Source organism: Micromys minutus (genome assembly GCF_963924665.1).
Source record: "Micromys minutus genome assembly, chromosome: 12".
In the NCBI taxonomy this organism is placed as follows: Eukaryota; Metazoa; Chordata; class Mammalia; order Rodentia; family Muridae; genus Micromys; species Micromys minutus.
Window position 1 is genome coordinate 11,723,821 of NC_137981.1, and position 20,952 is coordinate 11,744,772.

The 20,952-nt window shown below is 41.7% G+C and overlaps 1 protein-coding gene across 1 annotated transcript in view; it reads right to left on the reverse strand.

Annotated features, from left to right (window-relative positions):
- Positions 1-20,952, reverse strand: part of IFT88 (intraflagellar transport 88) — a 96,917-nt gene that overhangs the window by 40,028 nt on the left and 35,937 nt on the right. The window contains exons 15-17 of the mRNA XM_080925949.1: positions 7,285-7,384; positions 3,609-3,695; positions 2,005-2,191 (exon numbers count right to left, since the gene is read on the reverse strand). Of these exons, the coding sequence (XP_080782075.1) occupies positions 2,005-2,191; positions 3,609-3,695; positions 7,285-7,384 (374 nt within the window). The remainder of the gene's footprint in view (positions 1-2,004; positions 2,192-3,608; positions 3,696-7,284; positions 7,385-20,952) is intronic.

Below are 20,952 nucleotides of genomic sequence, written 5' to 3' on the forward strand. Positions count from 1 at the left end.
GGTAGTTGGGAAGAGGAAAGGGATCACAGCAGTGAGGACATAAGAGAGGGTAATGGGACTGGAGGTAAATATAACAGAAATACATTATGTTCATGCAAATGTCATAATAAAACCTATTATTATATATGATTAATGCTTGCTAATAAAATGTTTTAAAAATTCAAAGTATGGGTTGGAAAGATGGCTCAGTGGTTACGAGCACTGACTATTCTTCCAGAGGTCCTGAGTTCAAATCCCAGCAACCACATAGTGGCTCACAACCATCTGTAATGGGATCTGATGTCCTCTTCTGGTGTGTCTGAAGACAGCTACAGTGTACTTACATACAGTAAGTAAATAAATCTTTAAAAAATTCGAATTTTACTTTTAAATTACACAAGAAAAATAAAGCTGTAAGAATCTAAAAGTAGGAGGGGGGATGAGAGTGGGAATATAGGAGATAACATTTGAAATAAATGTAAATACAAAGAATATCCAATTAAAAAAAGAAAATATACAAAAGAACCTAAAATATCTAGAACTTATAAACTAAAAGGAAAAAAATCAGCACTGAACAGGCAATTAAGCTCTTTAGAAACACCTGTGCCCGTCTCTGTCCTATGCCAGTAAAACCCTGTCCAGATCTCAGATGTCACACGCTCCATTCCTTGCCATCTCTCAGCAAGGTGCCTCGACTAGCTATTTTCCCCTAGTCCACACCTCACCTCCAGGGCTGGCAGTGTGTCTTCCTCCTTTTATCAGGCACATTAAAAACAGTCCAATCTCTAAACAGACTAGTTCAGCCCATTCCATCATTCTCACCAATGAATATGGATTTGATTTATTGTTTCCTCTTGGTATGTCATGTACATGTATGTGTGCATGCACATGCATAGAGTTGTGAGGCCAGAGATGCATGATGAGTATCTCCCAAGTCGTCTCCACATTATTTGTTGAGGCAGGGCCTCTTACTGAACCTGGAACTCACCAACTCATCTAGACTAGTTGGCCAGCACACCCCAGCTTATCGCCAGCCTTCTGCCTACCAAAGGGATGACAGGCATGTGCTGCCTTGCCTGGATTTTTAAGTGTGTGGCAGGCACCAGTCATCTGCCGGGCACCCTCTCCTCCTGCCTTTATCTGCAAATTGCTAAACACTAGGAAATGGTTTATACTGTTACAAAGAAAAGTAACAATATAAAAAAAGACAAGAAAAAAAGCCAAAAACACAAACAAAATTCATAATCAAGCAACAACACATGCAGAGAAAAGCATAATTTAAAAGAAACACCATTAACTAAAGAAACGAGTTCAGTCCTAAAGGCACGTATTTGTTTGGAACACCCTGGAAGCACCAGTGCCCATATCTGGCAACCTCTGAAGGACAGGAAGGGGATGGGGTGAGGATGGGCCTCCGTGAATTAGAATAGTACAAATAATACAGAGAAAATATGAGGGGTTGGAGAAGTGGCTCAGCAGTTAGGAGCACTGGCTACTCTCCCTGAGGACCCAGGCTTGGGTTCTAGTACCCACACTTTGAGTACAGTGGCTCACAACCATCTGTAATGTCAATTCCAGGGGATCTGACACCCCGTTCTGACCTCTGTGCGTTCCAACCACATGTGTGTTGCATAGACAGGCATACAGGCAAAATACCCACGTGCATAAAATAAAAAAAATGTTAAAAATTCTGAGGCATATTTGGCAAAATGTTAAAATGTATCAAACTGTGGCACTAAAAAGTACATTTGACATTTTTTTATAATAAAAAAGAAAGATGATTTTCTTTCCTTCTACCTATTTGGGAAAAGTTTAAAAACATCATCCCATATCATCAGAAACTTGAAGACATGGTCTTCTAACTGTGGTAGATACAGATATTAAAAAGTCTTCTTGGAGAGCAACTAACACTGACCCAAACTTTACATAGCATGGCTTTTGAATTATAAACTCCATTTGGAATAATTTGTTATTCTTAAAGGAAGGCCGACAATTCCTTAATGCAAGTTGCCATGTGGAACTTACCAATGTTATAAAGTGCTTCAGTACAAGAAGAATCGTTTCTTAGGGCCTCCTTATAGAACTCAGCTGCCTTCTCGTAATCGCCATTTGCAAAAACCGTATTCCCTTTATTAGTGAGGGCTGATGGGTTGTATCTATCCGAGTTCACAGCTAAGTCTGCATAGCTGCTGGCTTGGGCAAATTCGTTTTCCTAAACAAAGCATAAAAGATAGAGCGGCTTTCTTCACATCTCTCTAGAGTGCTCAGAGATTACTAAAATGGCTTTCTGAGACTGTAAATGATGACTTTCTGAGATGATAAACAAAGATGAATTAAACAAATGTTTGTAGCTGTCAAGTTCAAACAGCCAAGCTCCTCGTGGCTGTCTTTCCAAGTTTCATGGTCTGATGACAGCATCTATATGCAGGTGGTTCCATGTTCAATGCCCAAACCCTACGTCCCCACCTGCTGTGCACTGCCGTCCCACCCGAGGCCCTGAAACAGCTGGAAGGGCCTCATCTGTCCCCTGCTCTGCACCTGGCTGTGTCACCCACCAGGTGAATGCCTATGTACTACCTTCTCTTTCTCAGCCAGAAGCTTAATAAGGACCTTGTCATCCCTTACACGAGGTGTACAGACCCCTTACTTCATCGTGGCATGGCCATCTGTGTCAGTGTTAGGCAGTTACCACTATTGCCTCTCTCCTGGATAATCTGCTTCCTCTCCACAGGAATCCTGTGTCCATTAGCAGCGATGCTCTCCTTTCTCTTCTCCCAGTTTCTGGAAATCTGTATTCTTTCTATTTCTCTCCTCCAGGACACTGGATGTTAAGTGGGATATAGCCACTTCTACTTGGTGTGTTTGTAAGGTACCATGTATTAACAATCTGTTGCTTTTAATGGCTGACTAACATCCAATGGATGGATGTACCACATTTGGCTTACCCCTTTCTTACATTCACCTTTTGGTTGTTATGAATACTGCTGCTGTGAACATCTGTGTGTGAGTCTTTGTGTATACTCTAAACTACAACTTATACAGAAATTGGTACCATGAAGCAGAATGCAGCTAGGCAAACAAAAATGTATACCGCTGTCTTCTGGACAACAACCAGAACTCAGAAGGGGGCTGTTGTGAGGGCTGCTGGGGTGGGGACTCAGCAGAACCTGAAGAGGTGGGAAGAAGCTGCTATCTGAGGCAGAGGAAAGGGCAAATCAAGTCTGCAATTGGAAGGCAACTGGCATAAGTGGTGCCACCCACTTTCAGGAGCCCCGGTGATTGGCATCTAGTAGACATTCAATGAATGCTTGTTACAGATGGTACTCTGCACTCCTTTAACCTGAGACACCACTTTCTTTGTCACTAGCACAGGGGTTGACTGTCTCTAGGTCAGCTTGCAGTGGTCAGTCCATGATTCTCCGGTGCTTTCCTCACTACCAGTCCTCCCTACCCCCGTTTCATTAGGGACAGTCTTCGTCCTCATTCTGAAAACCCTGCCCCTTCAGCACGGTCACAGTCAGGCCCTTGGTGCACCTGAGTCCGAGGAGTTTGCACCAGTCTTCTTACGCAGATTTAGTAAGGTGAAGCTGTTACATAAAGGACTCTTAGTTGTAAAAACCAAAACCTACCAGATAGTACAGGAACGAGAGGTTGGTCGCAGCTGCACTCTTCACTCTGCTGTCCTTCTTCTCAAACGTTTTCAGCGTGTCCACAGCCTAGACACAGATTGTCCAACATTACCACACTGCCACAGCAGTATCCAAAGGTGTGGCTGGGGAGGGGTCCGTGTGAGGTGGAGACAGAGGGTATAGGAGGGAGGGGTCCGTGTGAGGTGGAGACAGAGGGTATAGGAGGGAGGGGTCTGTGTGAGGTGGAGACAGAGGGTATAGGAGGGAGGGGTCTGTGTGAGGTGGAGACAGAGGGTATAGGAGGGAGGGGTCTGTGTGAGGTGGAGACAGAGGGTATAGGAGGGAGGGGTCTGTGTGAGGTGGAGACAGAGGGTATAGGAGGGAGGGGGTCCGTGTGAGGTGAAGACAGAGGACAGAAGGGAGGGGCAGTATACACAAGAAGACAGCGGCAAGCACTTCATTTAAGATAAGAATTCACCGAACAGAAAGGCAGACATTTTAAAACAAGAAAGGAGAACTGGATTTAAGAGCAATCAGAAGTTTTAACAGAGGATCAGACACAGATGAAGAAAGGACCGATGATGAGAAGAGGCCAGCTACGGACTGGGGTGAGGACCTCACACCTTTTACCTGGCAGTCCAATTTGCTCCTGATAGAATATGCTGCAGCTTCTGGTTGCAGCTATTACACAGCAATCTATGGACCACTTTCCAATAGAGAATAACCAGAGAATTTATAGAAAAACACTATAAACTACTTGGGAGGCACTGGAGAGAGCTTGAGGACCAAAATCCCTCCAAACATTCTGGATGAAGTGCAGCAAAAGGATGAATGTATTTTCAGAAAGATGTTCTTTAAAAAGAACACAAAGGAGACGAAAACACGGGATGGGGGCTTCTATAAATGTCACTAAGGTGCTAAGAGAGAAAAAAATGGATGGCTAAACAGTTTTCAAAATCAATAGTAGGCAACAATTCTGGGAATGTTGCCAAAATATTATCTAAAGTAGATATATATAATTTCATCTTCAAGTCCTGAGAAATCAAAGTACATGTTGAGCCACCTGCCAAGTGTGATATAAAGCTATCTAAATGGCACACAGAACACTTAGGCGCCTTACATGAACTTCCAACTTACATGGGATCCAACTGAGAAATGACTCTGCTATGAGAAGAAGGTGAAAACAGAGAGTGGGCTTTATTCTCTTCCTTTTTAAACACATACACATTTGCTTGGCACCTTGAGATCTCCTATTTGAGGCCAACGTGTGTCCTCATTTTACTACCGCCATCAGCCACACCCACAGCTAACCAGAAGAATGTGCCTTGCAGGCAGGAGCCACACCCGCAGGCAGGATGACTCAGGCTTAGTTAAGACTAAGGTTTTAAACACTGAACTCCAAACCAGAGGTATCGACCAGAGGTCCAGTGCCTATCGAGAAAGGTCTTAGACGCCTAGCATCACAAACTAAACAAAACAACGAAATTTCATAATTTTGGTTCCCATAAGAGTATGCTAGTGCCCTTTTAAAGGGTTTTCATGGCCTTAAGAAACTGTTAGACATCTCTAGACTACTCTAACACTGGAGAGGAAACATCCAAACATGTATTCTGCCTTTTCAAGCTAGGGGAGAATAAGAGTGAGTTGGAGCCCAGCTTTGCACATGGGCACGTGTGTGCACGCAAACAGACACACACACACACACACACACACACACACACCACACACACCGCATAACAGAACAAACAAATGACTACCAACAAAAACGATATTTTGAATGGAAGGAGCAAAGTGAACAAGAGATGATAAGATCTGGGGTAATTTTAACAGAAAAAGTTAAGAGTGCTTCTATTAAATTTTTTATTTTATTATTTTATATATATTAGTGCTTTGCCTACATGTATATCTGTGTATCACTTATGTGCCTGGTACCCATGGAGACCAAAGGAAGGCGTCTGATCCAATGGAGGTAAAGTTATAGATGCTTGTGAGCTGCCATGTGGGTACTAGAAACCAAACCCAGAACCTCTGGAAGAACAGCTAGTCTCTTAACTGATGAGCCACCTATCCAGCGCCAAGAGTGCTTAGTTTTGAACAAGCAGTTATAAAATATGAACTATGGCAATGTACTATTACCTTTTCTAAAAGTAAGATAAAATTAAAAAATAAGATGTCAAGAGAAGAGAAATAAAATTTTCTTCATTGTGTCATTTATAACCATACACTACTTTATGCTCATATATTACTTTTCAGGTCCCAAGATCACTCCAGCAAGAAAACAGAGACCAGTCAATCCATCTGTCTTACATCACATGATTCTCCAGCAATAGACTTACAATGGCTGTCTGTCTGTTTGTTTGTTTGTTTGTTTGATACAGGGTCTCATGGAGGTCGGTTGACCTAACCCTCACCAGTAACTGAGGAGACCTTGAATCTCTGATTCTCTTGCCTCCACCTCCCCAGTGCTGGGATTACAGGCATGAGCCACTGAGGCTGACTGTGGCACTTTAAAAAAGGATTTGCTTTTATTAGTTTTCCAAATGTGTGTATGTGTATGTCCTTAAGTGACTATGTGCATGTGAATGCAGGTCACCAAAGAGTCCAGAGAAGTATCAGATTCCTTGGAGCAGGATTTATGAGCAGTTGTGAACCCCCAGATGTAGGTACAGGGACCAAACTCAGAACCTCTGCCAAAGAAAAACATGCTCCTAGCCTCTGAGCCATCTCTCCAGCCCTGAGAGGGATGTTTTCATGGGTGATGGTGTAGTGGTAAAATGACAGAGCAGTGATAAGGAATCGATCTCTGGAAGGTTTTAGTGCTCTGTTAATACTAAAAGATGTAAACGTAAGTATGGAGAATTAACACATGCAATCACCTACTTCTTGGTATTATAACATATCCATTATTTTATTAGTACCCAGAGTCCTCATCCCCGGTCTCTGGAGAGAAGCTACCCCTTTCTGTTGTTTTCAGAGAAAGGTCCTTCATTAGGAAGAGAAAGCACAGGCTTAGACGATGTGAAGGAAAGATGCTGTGGCTTCCTCTGGGCATTGCTGTCTGACTCAAATGATGTCTTGAATTGCAAGTACACAGGGCACTAGCCATTAGCTTTATAAACTAGGAAACCAATGTACTCTGCTTGTCCTACGTTGGTATCCACTCTTTTCTGAAGCTCTGTGAACGTCTGCTTTTGTCTCAGCTCTGCTGTACTTGAGCAAGTACCGAAAGGCTCACAGTGCTCCACCCCTCCTCATGACAACAGGTAGCAGCGTGCCAGTGAGGGATCCCAGGTTCTAAGCCAGTGTCTAGCACGGGACCCATCTGTCATAAGAAACACCTGAAACAGCCTCAAAGAAAGCCATTCTGCAGAGGACAAAATAGAAGCACATCAGACTACTGTGTGGGCTCCCTGCACACACTGGCTTCTACAAGCCTTAGCACTTTGCACAACAGTCTGAAATTTCAAGGGCTGGACAACATAAGGTTTGGTAATTTAACAATATGCTGTATGTGGGAAGTATTTACATTTTAATAAACATAACCAACATATAAAATCTTGTCAGAGTTCTGGGTGAGTGGAGCTCAGGAGTACAGTACTCAAAGAGCAATCTAGAAAGAAGTTTCCCTGAATTCACTGCTTGGACCAACTAACATGCAGAATGCTGTGGCACTTACTTGGTTAAAGTCCTTTTGTCTTAAGTACGTAATTGCTTTGTTAATCTCCAGATCGTTGGCCAGCTCCACATACTGAGAGGCTTTCACTACTTCCACACACCTATAAGAAAAGCAAAGTACTTGATTTATTTCTATTATTTTATTTCAGTTCATTTTCTCCAAATACATGTATGTATGCATGCATCCGGGCATGCACACTCGAGTGTGTGTGTGTGTGTGTGTGTGTGTGTGTGTGTGCGCAGTGTACTCTTCTGTTGGATTCACATATGTATGTATTCATGCACATTTGGAGATCAGAGATCAATGTTAGCTGCCATCCTCTACCACTCTCCACTGTGACCATGGCAACTCTTACACGAGAAAGCATTTCATTGGGGGTTTCATTATGGTTTCAGAACTTAGTCCATTATCATCATGTGGGGAGCATGGCAGCAGGCATGACGGCACAGTGCTGAAGGTGTAGCTGAGAGCTAAGCCTGATCCATGGGCAGAGAGGGAAAGCCTGAGATGGCATGGGCCTTTAAGACCTCAAAGCCCATTGCCAGTGACATACTTCCTCTAACAAGACCACACATCCTAACCTTTCTAGCTTTTCAAATAGTGCCACTCCATGGTGACTGAACATCCAAACAGATGAGCCTATGAAGGCCCGTCTTACTCAAACCACCATGCATATCAATTTTTGTTGCAGTAAATATTAAAAAATAAAAATGCTTATCTCTTTACTGGCCCTGAGGTCTCACTCCTCAGGCCTGACCCTGATACGGTGCTGCGCACACCTCTGGCGCCCGGTCCAAGCTGCCACCATGGCCCAACTTGCCTGCCCAACTCCCTTCCCTGGCAGTTTACTACTGCCTGTTCTCCGCCTCCATTTCGGGGTGTTTCTCTACCCCCAAACCCCACATAAATACAACTCTACAGCCCCATAGCTTTTCATACAGGTTTATATGTTCAACTTTCAATCCACAAACCCTCTACACAACAATATTACATCAAATAGACAAAGATACAAACTACCCTTCATATAAGATAAAATCCTTAATGTTCATAGCTATTTAACACCAATAAATATCACCTGGGTCTAGCTGGTGCTTGGGAAACTCCATGTTGCCACAACCTTCACCCTCTGTCCTCTGACCTCCTCAGACCTCTCAGTCCTCTCCACCTCCCTTAGCCCACCCAGTCACTGGTTTTCCTTTATTTTACTAATTAAAATGAAGGTTCAGTTGGAGTCATATGACTAGGCAGCCCTTCTTGGGGAAGTGGAATTAACATTAAAATACAAACAGCTTCGAAACTATCTATAAATTTTAGAAACAATGATAAAAACAACAAAGAGCATGACACATGAGGCCATGGATATTTCATTAAACCTGCTTCAGTGAATAAAACAAAATATTTGTCATTGAGGGTGTGGTTCTTTCACTAGCCCAAACCAAAATTAGAAACATAGAATCCCTTTCTTCAGCAGAACCTTTTCCTAAAAAGTCCCATATATAAAAGAGCCTCTCTGTTTGAAACAGGGACAGAGGACTTAAAGTTTCCCCCTCCCCCGTACTATAGCCCACTGAATGACCATCTGTTCCAATCTGAAGACATGGCTCATGAAATTTGAGTTCCAAAACAATAATCTGGAAACCTAGGTATACACAGCAAATACGTATGAAATGTCTATTACATGTCAGACATTATGTTTTGGTACAGGGGCTGCAAGAGTAGATACAATACTGTCCCTCACCTGTGAGGAAAGAACAGTAAAGTAAGCTCTTTACAAAGAAGTCCAAGAAGACAGGTGAGAGACACCAGATCAGAAAGGGGATTCCACAGATACTGTAGCTCGGTGTGAAGGACAAGTCTGAATAACTTGAGAAAAAGAAAGGTCTCCTAGGATGAATCAACAACATTCTAAAGATGTGTAGGCCAGCAAGCCGGACAGACCTATTATATGAAGCAGAAAGCACTCAAGAAGTGGAGAGATGGCCTGGGAAGCAGGCAGAAGCTATGTCATTTAGAACCTCTGTAGCAAGACAAAGAATGCACTCAGCACTCTCAAAGTCACGGTCAAGTACTGAAGATGGTGTGAAATGTGCCAATTTGCACTGACAGTCACTGAGGTCAGAGATAGGTAGACAGAATGGACACGTCCTGACAAAATGAGGTTTAAACCTATATGGGAAGAAAGAGGAGACGAGGTCATTCTGAGAAAGGAGCCAGAATTGATGGGTGGTCACTGAGGTAAGGGACATGGAGCTAAGTTTAGGTTTCTCACTTAGACAGCCAGGTAACTAGTGGTCCCATCACCTCAGATGGGCAGTTCAGGATGGGACGTGTTAGTACATGTTAACATGTTGACAGGGATAAAAGAGAGGATATGCTTGGGGATGAAAAGTCTGAATTACATTGCATGAAGACCATGTGAGAGAACAGACTAAGCTGGCCTATACTGAGTTTTAGAGAAAGCATATGGAATTGGATATAAGAGACAGTAAGAGGTACAAGTGTTGAGGTGAAAACTTTTCTACCCAAACTTCCAACACAGAATGCTGACGCTTCTACATAAAGCAAGCTTCTGTTTCTCTCAGCACAAAAACTAGCTGCTGTATAATTTAACGTGATTCTGACACTGACTTGATGAGCACAGGACCGTCCTATGCTTCAGATTCCTGCTCTGGGTGGGCTGAGGCTCACATTGCACCCTGATGCTGCCTCAGAGAAGGGGCTCTTGAGGGCTCCTCAGGTCCTATTCCTTACTATCACAGCACACAGAATCACACAAGTTTATCACACACACACACACATGCACACACACACACACACACACACACACACACACACAATTAGGAAGGACACAGATAAAGAATATGACGATGGTTCAGTGAGATGGCTCAATGGTTAAAGCACTTGCTGCACAGCTGAACCACTTGAGTTGGGTCTCCATATCCAACCAAGCCTGTGCTCAAACGTCTCTATGCACACTACAACACCCACAGACACATTCACAAATAAATAAATAAACAAATAAACAAACAAATAAAAATCTAAGGATCTAGATGGATCCTTAGCAGAGGAGTATATAGCTGGAGGAATCTGGGAGGTCCTCCACCTTTAAAGCTTAAGTATTTTGGTGTGTGTATGTGTGTGCACACATATGCCCACACACATACATCTGCACACAGATTTGTATGTGAAGGACTTCAGAGATCTGGAAAGTAGAAAATATTCTTCCTTCTCCTTAGAATATTCTGCCCACCTACTTTTATCTTTACTAATTCTCAACCCAGATATCAATATAAGAAGATTTCCATGGCCCCAGTTTATAAATTAGGCATTCCTACTAAGTGAGGAAATTTTACCTTATAAAATGTAACTATGTCAGAGTAGTAATCACTTAGATTGCTTTGTCATTGTTAGTATGTTTATCAACTTAGTTCAACTGAAACTTACTGAATAAAAAAACTTAAATTTTTTTGACCTATCATTGGCCTCAATAATGAAGTATTTGCTTTTGTTGTGGCTGCTGGCTTTTAAGAAAGACATTAAAAGTATAATGATAAAAAATACTGATGAATCTAATTTCTCAAACCCCTACTGGAAAACAATTTACAGTCGTTTCTTGTGGGATTGAAGTGCTTTCAGTATAAGACACCTGACTAATACAAATGTACGAGGTTAGGGAGAATGCAGCCATGGCTTCCTACAGTAGCATTAACCAATGCAGCAGTCTGTGTGCCAACTTGTGTTGTACGCCTGAGTGAGCAGTGCTGAAAGCTGTGTCCTCTGAGACTAGAAACAGAAAACCATTCGCATCATCACTTCTGAGCATTAAATCAATGTGCTAATGTGGAGGTCTAAATATGCTCGGCCCACGGGAAGTGACACTATTAGGAGGCATGTTCTCATTGGAGTAGATGTGGTCTTGTTGAAAGAAGTGTGTCACTGTGAGAGTGAGCTTTGAAGCTCCACCAAGTGCAGAAGAGTCAGTTTCTCCTGGCTGCAGTCAGATCGAGATGCAGAACTCTCAACTCCTTCGCTAGTACCATGGCTGCCTGGACACTGCCATGCTTCCTGCCAAGATGATAATGACTGAACCTCTGAAAAGGTGAGCCAGCCCCAGTTAAATATTTGCCTTTTTAAGAGTTGCTGTGGCCATGGTATCTCTTCACAGCAATGGAACACTAACTAAGACATCTAGTAAAGCAAAGAAGCTGTGGTAGGAAAGGCAGGAGGATTGCAAGTTTGAGGCCAGCCTAGGATACACAGCAAAGCTCTGTCTCAAAAATCAACAAGCATGCAAGAGACGGCTCAGTGAGCAAAGTGTTTGCACACAAACACAGAGCCCAGGCAAAAGCCAGCTGACAGTATGAATGTCTGTAACCACAGCAGTCCTCTGAGAAGACCAGAAAGGAGGACATGGAGAACCTGTGGAAGTTAGAGAACCAGCCTACCCGACATCAACAGTAGAGAGGAAAAAGACAGACCCTGTCTCAAACAAGATTTAGAAGGTGAGGTCCAACATCCAAGGTTATTCACTGACTCCTGCAGTCACAAACACACACACACACACACACACACACACACACATACACACACACACACACACACACACACTTTTTAAAAAATAATGAGAAAAGAAGCTAATTTGTTAAATGTGGTGTGATTCCCCACAGGCTGTGAAGCAGGTAAGAGAAAATGATCCATGAAGAGACAAGAATAAAACTCAGCCCAATTTTAATGTAACAGGCACTGGACCAGGACTTCCAAAGTCTGGCCCAGATCATTTTATTTTAGCCATATTTAAGCATAACCCAATTTTTGGGAAAAGAAGTTTTCTGATGACAATAAACTCAGTCCTGTGAGTATAACAGTTTTACATTTCACATTACTGGTTATATTAAACATTACACACTTACACTGAAGCTCTTTGCAGAGTAGATACGCTTCATCTTGAAGATAGTTTCTTATTGACTTAGAAACAGTGCTCAGGATAAGGGTCTACGGAGAATGACTGAGTGAACACAGTGTCTGTGCGAGTCAGGCCTGGCCTGGCCCTAAGGTAACACACAAGTCACTTAGGCTCTTGTGAAGCATGAGTGACATCACTCATAAGGTCGAGTTTTATGGCCTAAAAGCAATGCTCCAGATTTGGGGAAAGAGGTGTGTAATCAGTAAAAACAAATTCTGGGAGATAAAGTAGAGCCTGTCTCATCAGACAGCAAAGGATCCAGGACAGGCAAAGCTAGACACAGAGAAAAACCCCCAGCTAGAAACACAAAAACAACAACAACAAAAAGGTTTGTTTACAACCAAAACAACATCAAATAAGGCAAATGTAACAAAAGATATATAGGTATCTAGATGACTTGATATGCTAAGGAGGGGGTGATACCCAGGTGGACCTCATCCTTCTCAGAGAAGGGGAGGAGGTATGGGAGGGGGTACTTACTGGGAAGAGATGGGGGAAGGGGATGGATATTGGGATGTAGAGTGAACAAATAAACAAATTAATAAAAAATCTAAAATGTGATATTAAAAGAAACTTAGAAGACTAATAAATGGAGGGTTATGTCAAGTTGATACACAAAAGCAGCAAATACAAAAACCTATAGACTGGGAAGATAACTGTGAAGCACTTACTCATTAAAGGACTAAAACAAAAAATAGTGGACTCCTGAAACCAAGCAATAACAAATGAAAGCTCTAAAATTGGGCTGAAGAGAATAGTTTACTCCTAAAATCCCAAGATGCAAGAGGGCTGAAAGTTCCAGAATAGTCTGGGATACATATCACATGGGGACCTAAAAAAAGGGGGAGAGGGGAAGGAAAAGGAGGAGAAAGAAAGAAAGAAAGAGAGAGAGTGTGTGAGAGAGAGAGAAAGAAAGGGAAGGAAGGAAGGAAGGAAGGAAGGAAGGAAAGAAGGAAGGAAGGAAGGAAGGAAGAAAGGAAGGGAGAGAGAAAGGAAAGAAAAAAAGTCCAAGAACCAAGCTTGGCAGAATCTTGACTAACCTGCATAAGGTACTAGGCTCCATCCCCAGTACTAGTCAACAAATAAATATAAAATTGAAATTTAACAATTAACTATTTATATAAAATAATCATTTGGCAAATACCCTTAGAAAAGGTGTTTGACATCACTAGGAAATTAAAAAAATGTAACTCCAATGAGATACTTTTCCATATCAATTAGACAAGACAAAACTGAAGACATGGACAATGAATTCTGGCAAGGATGTAGAGCAATGGGAACTCTCACTTCTGCTGAAAGGAAGGGAGAACAGCACTGTTTGGATTCAGATGCCAGGACAAGGGACAGAGATACATATCTCACATATCTCACACACCAAAGCAGACCTGGCCTCCAGGCTCTTCCGGGATCCCTCAGTCCCTACCAGGCCTTCTTCCTTGAGGCCAGTGAACCTGCCCAAGAGCACCTGTGTTTAATATAATGAAATGGCTTGAATTGGCCCATTTTATTGATGGAGAAATAACTTATCAGGTACAGCCACTCTGAAAGACAGTGGACAGTTTCTTACAAAATGTCCTTACTATATATATGATCTGGCTGTTATATTCTTTGGTATTCACTCAAGAGTTTAAAACGTATTTATGTTCAGACAGAACCCTATACATGGACGCTTTTAGCAGTGTTATTTACAATTGCCAAAACTTAGAAGCAACCAAGATATCCTTGAATGGCGAATTTAATTCACTTGTAAATTGAAACATTATTAAACATTGAAAAGTAGTGAACTATCGAACGATAAAACACATGGAGGAAACTTACATTTTACTAAGTCTCAGAACTAACATGAAAAAGCTACATAATATATGATTCCAACACTATGACAGTAAGGAATAGATAAAACTGTGGAAGCAATATATAGATCCATGGCAGCCAAGTCTGTGAGCTGGTGGAGAAATGAATGATTGGGGCATTTTATGGCAAAGATAATATTCTGTGTGATACTGTTCCAGTAGATACATAAATACATTCTTGCCATGTTTCACAACACAAAGAAGGAATCCTAAACCACAGGCTTGGGGCAATAATGTGTCTATATAGGCTTATCAGTGGTGACAAATGCACTTAGTGTAGAATGATGATGGGGAGGGGTCAGGCCAGTAGGTGATGAGGGATTTGTGGGAATACTCTGTACATCCTGTTCAATTTTGCCTTTCCGTAAAACTTAAGCCCATTAATTTATTAAATTAATATTATTTTATAGATTTAAGTTTAAATCGAAGTGGTTGGGGGAGAGGGAAACAGAGGCAGAGAGTATAAATTAAAAACTGATCCTAAAGGACCAAGAACAGTCAAAGCAATCCTGAAGAACAAAGAAGAGAATTTATAATGCTTATAATTCTATCTTGTACCACAAATGGGCAGCTTAAAATCAACAAATTTATTTGTTAGGGTTCTAGAGGCTAGGAAGTCAAAGATCAGGGCATTTACAATTTTTCTAGTAAGGGTCTGCATTTTGAAAAGGGTCATGTGTCTTTCTTCAGGGTCCGCACATATCAGAAGGAGCTAGTTACTCAGAGTATCCTTTAAGAGGGAACTAATTTTACCCATAACGGTTCTACCCTCATGACATATCACATCCCATAAATCACATCTCCTGACATTACAATCTTGTTGGTTAAGATCTCAACACACAAATTTTGTTGAGAAATGAACATTTACACTATAACATTATCAGATAACAATATTTGTTATGAATTATAAATAGTTAAAAGAAATTGGTTTTAGGTAAAGACTCCAAAAATAAATCAATCCATGCATAGGCACTTGATATATGCCAAAGATGGGATTATAGTAGCATGGGAAAAATAACTATTTTACAACTGATACAGAGTTGAGTGACAACCCAAAAAAGAAAAGGGAAGAAAAAAAAGAAAAACTAGAGTTGACTTTACATGATACTTCCACATAAATCTTCTATCTAAATGTGACAGGTAAAACTTTAAGAAAGCTAGGCATGGTGGCACATACCTTTAATCTCAGTACTTAGGAAGTAGAAGCAGGTGGATCTCTAGAGCTTGTGGCCAGCAAGGTCTTGTGACAGGGCAAAGTTTTCTCTACCTTTGGTTTAACCACAAACTGACCTCACCTTTCTGACCCCCAACATTAAAAGTCCTGTGGAAAGATACCAAACCCTGTTCGAGAAACTTGGGGTCAAAATGCCCCAGCTAACTGCATGGTTTTGGTTTCTGTCAAACTGATTGCTTGGTTTACTTCCTCTTCTAATTGCCAAGCAGGATACAGGTTTTCTGTATCTAAAAGCTCTCTGTAAAATGGATAAGAGGCTTCTCTGTGAGAAGGCAGTCACTGGCCAGCTTAATACAGACCCTCAGTCTAGACTTCGGTCAGTATCACATAACAGTCTACATAATGAACTCCAGGACAGCCAGAACTACATAGTGAGACCCTGTCCCAAAAACAAATAAAGCTAAAAACAAGCCTCAAAACTATTCAGGAAAACAGGAAGATATTTTCATAAAGTTGATATAAACAAAGGCATCCTTTAGAGGACCTACTAACCAAAACAAAACAAAAAAAAACAAAAACAAAAACAAAAAACAATGGCACTCAGCACCCCCCCCCCAAATTGTGACAAATTAACACATGACACTAATCAGCCATCAGTGAAGTGCACATCAAAAACCACAATGCTGACAGGCTGTTGGTTAAGATGAACAACTAAAAAATATGCTAAGAATTTCTATATGCTGCTGAGGGAGAAGGGCCAGGACTTGGTAGCATCTTCTTGAAAGTTGAATGTACACATAACCTAAAGCCGCCCCACATATAAATAAGGTCCACAGCCACAATCATACAACAATATTGATAACAGTGTCAAACTCCAACTGAAAATTACCACAATGCTCACTAACATGAAAACAGACACACAGTAATACAACAACATCAGCAGCAATGAAACCACAAACAAACCACAGCTATCTACTAGGACATGGAAACCATCCACAGACATAAGGTAAAGAAAGCCATGAACAAAGGAACATAGTCAGTGTGATTCCATCTACAATACAGATTCTATAACACATAATACAGATCTGTATCTGGTTTAAAGCCAGAAAATCTATACCACAGAGTGCAGAGAAGCCTGCCAAGGTGGTTAAGGAGGAAAAGCAAGGAAGTGAAGAGGAGAACCAGGCTCCCTTTGGCTGAAGAGTGTGGTTGAAGAGCTGGCATCAAGATCTTCCTAGGTGCTGAAAGTCTTTAAATCTTACTTATCAAGCTAATACAGTAGCCACATGGGTGTTTGTTTCATGACACATCATTCAGCTGATATTGTTTTGTATAACTTACATTTTAGATGAGTTCTATCTATATTGCTCAGACTGGTCTTGAACTACTGGGCTCATATGAAACACCTACCTCAGCCTCCTGAGCTGGTATCACATCTAAACATGTCAGTGCTCCCAACTGGTCCATATAATTTTTGTATACACTTTACTTCTAACCAAAAAAAAAAAAATGTTAAAATGATATAATCATATGGGAATAAGTTTAAAAGAATGCCAGAAGAAACAAGTGGAAAACGTAAAGACCGAACAAGACTACTTACTGCATGCCTGGGTCCTTTTGGGAAAGCTGTCTCCTGTAGGATTAACTGTGTCTTCACTTTAACAGGGCCATGTGGCTAGTGTGCTACTGGCATGATGCAGAGCGGTGTCAGACACAGGTAAGGTGACCCCAGGACTGTGACCCAAACACAGACATTTTGATTTCATTGGTCTAGACAGATTGACTGCCCCTTAAGGTTGTGTTAAATCCCCTATTTTAATAGGCATTCGAATGAGACACCACTGCTAACAGCAGCAGCAACAGCAGCAACAACAAATGTGTTGCAAACATCAGAATCACTTTGGGGAAAGGAGTTATCAACACGCAAGTGCTCACCCCATCTAAAATCCCCCATACAGCCTTATGGGAGGAGGGGCAACAGAACCACACCAGCCATGCTCCCAGAGCAAACCAGAAGTGTGTGCATGGCTGTAGGCCCAGTAGTGGGAAGGCCAAAGCTGAAGCCCAGCCAGGGCTCCATGCTGCCTCAGAAAGCAACAAAGGGCAAGGTTCAGTGGGTCAAAGTGCTTGTTTCTCAAGTCTCGTGACTTGAACTTGGATCTCCAGAACCCATGCAAAAAGCCAGACACAGTGGCATGTGTCTGTACTCCTAACGCTCCTACAAGCACATGAGGGTCAGAGTCAGAAGAATTCCTGTGTAGCAGCAGCAAACAAGAGAGACTGACTCAGTAACAAGGTACAAAGAGACCCAGAGGCTGGAGGAATAGCCCAACGGTTAAGGGGAACATGTACTGATCTTCTAGAGTACCCGAGTTCAGTTCCCGGCACCCACTCAGGAGGCTCACAGCTGCCTGTAACTCTAGCTCCAAGGGATCTATCTGATGCCATCCCCTTCTGCCCTCCATGGGACAACGAGCACATCCCATTCCCCATACATATATAATGAGAAAAACAAAATCTCCTTTAAAAAGAAGCAAACTGAATTGTCATTAATAAGTATAACCTTTTGGAGGGAGTCACAAACAGCATCAAACCTGAGCCATGTGCTCACTAAAAATTAGCCCAGAAATATGAAGGTTGGGATAGAGGAGTCAATGACCCTGTTTTTTAGAGAAAAACAAACAACTTGTTTGATAATTCTATAGTATTTCTGAAAGCTGAGCTAGCAGCATGTTGAGGGCACAAAGGCTCTTGTGCCCACTGAGCACCGGGGGAACCAGGAATTGTGATCACTCAAGGGTATTTCCTCAAAGGAGGAGATACTTGTTTTCTGCTTGGAAAACATCGAGTAGATGTTATTATTGACCTGGTGACCTATGGTATCTGTAGAGCCAGACCTTACCCAAATCCTCCAGCATATTTATCCCAAACTCTCCCTCCCTAGACCTTTCTTTCATTCACTGAATAGAACCATCCTTAGGGGAGATGTCGCCAAGATGGTGGGCAGATACCAGGTTAAGACACATAGGCCCAAAACAGTCTTTAATTTCAATCAGAAACTCTAGGGTTACAAAATATTCACCTACACACACGCATGCACATGAATTACTGCCAGATCCTGTGAGGCTTAAGAACTGGAACCCTGGCAGAGGTGGTAAGGATATGAATAAAGAACATACAAACATGTATGAGCTACAGTGCATCGTGTCTCAGTAGGAAGTCTCTGTGAGTGACCAGTCTCAGGCAGTAAGCAAGCATCAGAGAAGAAAACTGCAGTTGCTTGTCTTCACACACACTGATCAAGCTGAGCAAGCCAGGGGAAGCAAGCCAGTAAGTGACATCCCTCCATGGCCTCTGCATCAGCTCCTGCTTCCTGACCTGCTTGAGTTCCCTCCTGACTTCCTCTGGTGATAAACAGGAATGTGGAAGTGTAAGCTGAAGAAACCCTTTCCTCCCCAGCTTGCTTCTTGGTCATGATGTTTTGTGCAGGAATAGAAACCTTGACTAAGACAACACCCATACATATAAAATAAAATAATAATAAAAAATTAAGAAAAATATAATAGGACACTGTGTTCTTTGGTTAAGATAAATTTTATATTTTATATTTTAAAATGTTAGGCTCAGATAAAAATATATGAGGGAAAATCTGGAACTCAAGTAACAGAACCTATCGACTAAGTTCTGCCTAGACTCCTCCTTCATTAGGTTGGTCTTCACACAAATAGACTAAAATGTATCCTTTTAGATAGATTCCAATATTGATATGCTTATTGTCCTGTGTGTAGCTGTTTATCAACATTTCCTAAGCAAACCTATCTTTTTGTTAAATGGGGTGGTCACCATCTCACCACAAAATATATTCAAGCAAAGGTATTCACCTCGGCTTGAATGTCTGACATGAGTGATCTGAAAAGTTACAAGATGACACATGGGAGTTAGGTACACTGTCCCCTATGCCTGTGATCCTAGCACTTGGGAGGCTGAGGTAGAAGGGTCAAGTGAGTTCTAGACTGGACCACTGTGATGGATAATCTAAGCTGGAATGAACTAAAGCCCAAGCTGCCAGGAAGTACGGTGAGAGACTTTCCTGACTGGATTATTTGAGATGAGAAGAGCCTTTTAGTGGCAGCCCTCATTAGAAGACAGCGAGACAGGAACTTTTGCTTCTCGCCTGATTGCTCTCACTCTCTCTGGCACGTTCATTATCTTGCTTCTCCTGTATTAAAATTAATTTTGAGATGCCAATGTGTACTGAAGATCATCAGCTCTGCTGAGATCCTCAAGACTCTCATGCCAGACTAGGACTGTGAGACATCCGGGCCCATGAACTGAACAATTAGATTTTAAAGTTTCAGCCTTAGAGTCATGAGACAACCATTGTTGTCTTCCCAGACCACTGCCTATAAGTTCCTCTAATAAATCATATATATTAGCAATATATATGATGCATTATATCTATTAAAGACTTATTTAAATATGTATTTTTTGGGATATGGGTGTTTTCTTTTCTTCTGCATTTGTTTGCATACCAAAAGAGAGCACAGGATGCCAAGGAACTAGTGACAGACTATAGTTTCAGATGGCTGTGAGCCACCAAGTGGTTGTGGGAACTGAACTCTGGGCCTGTGGAAGAGCAGTCAGTGCTCCTAACTGCTGAGCCATCTCTCCAGCCCTCTATATTCTTTTTTCCTTCTCTCACTTCTGTTCCTTGTACAAAACCCTGACTAATGGAACCACAGAAGGAGAACCTCCTTAAAAGGAAGAGGCAGGCAAGCCGGCTGGCAGAGCAGTGCAGACCTGTGGTCAGAATCTGAGGAGATGGAGAGAGGAAGGTCATTCAAGGTCATTCCCAGCTACTGAAATTCAAAGGCGGCCAAGGTACGAAAGACCTCGTCTACAACACATAAAGAAGAACGAGGATCTCCTAGCTTGGCATGACCTAAGTCTAACATAACAAAAGCATTTACAAAATAAAATTAGAAACGTATTTAGAGGAAAATTGCAGTCCCACTAGCTGTGAGCTAGATAAATCCTCAATGCATCACTTTGTGAATGAACTAGTAGCGAGAATGCTAAGACAACTACTTTAATTATCTTTAAAAAATAAAATACTACAAACCACCCCCATTCTCCATAGTCCAAAGAAACAACCAGGAAAAAAAAAAAAAAAAACAGTGCTCTTGGAAAAATACACACACACACACACACACACACACACACACACACACACACACACACACACACAGCAAGTTGGTATGAGAAGTCCAATGAAGTCTCAGAAATCAAAGAAACATCAGAGAGAAAATACCACACAAGAGGAAAGTGACATGGAAGTCTAATTTAAAGTCTGGTGGAAATTAACAAACAGATGTGAAGGGGGCAAGTTATCAGGAAGTTTATATGGTGTTTCCTCAAGTTTTTGAAGAGAAACAAGACTAGGTAGGTGCCTATGGAGCTCTTGAATCAAGTATGGAGGAAAAGACAAATTTAAATATATGGTTCAATAACTTCAGAGAAAGCCAGGGGAAAAATAATTAAAACCTTTAGTAAAAAATATAGGTCACATGCAACAAGCTCTGTACTGGCTGGTTTTGTGTCAACTTGACACAAGCTGGAGTTTTCACAGAGTAAGGAGTTTCAGTTAAGAAAATGCCTCCATGAGATTCAGCTGTAAGGTA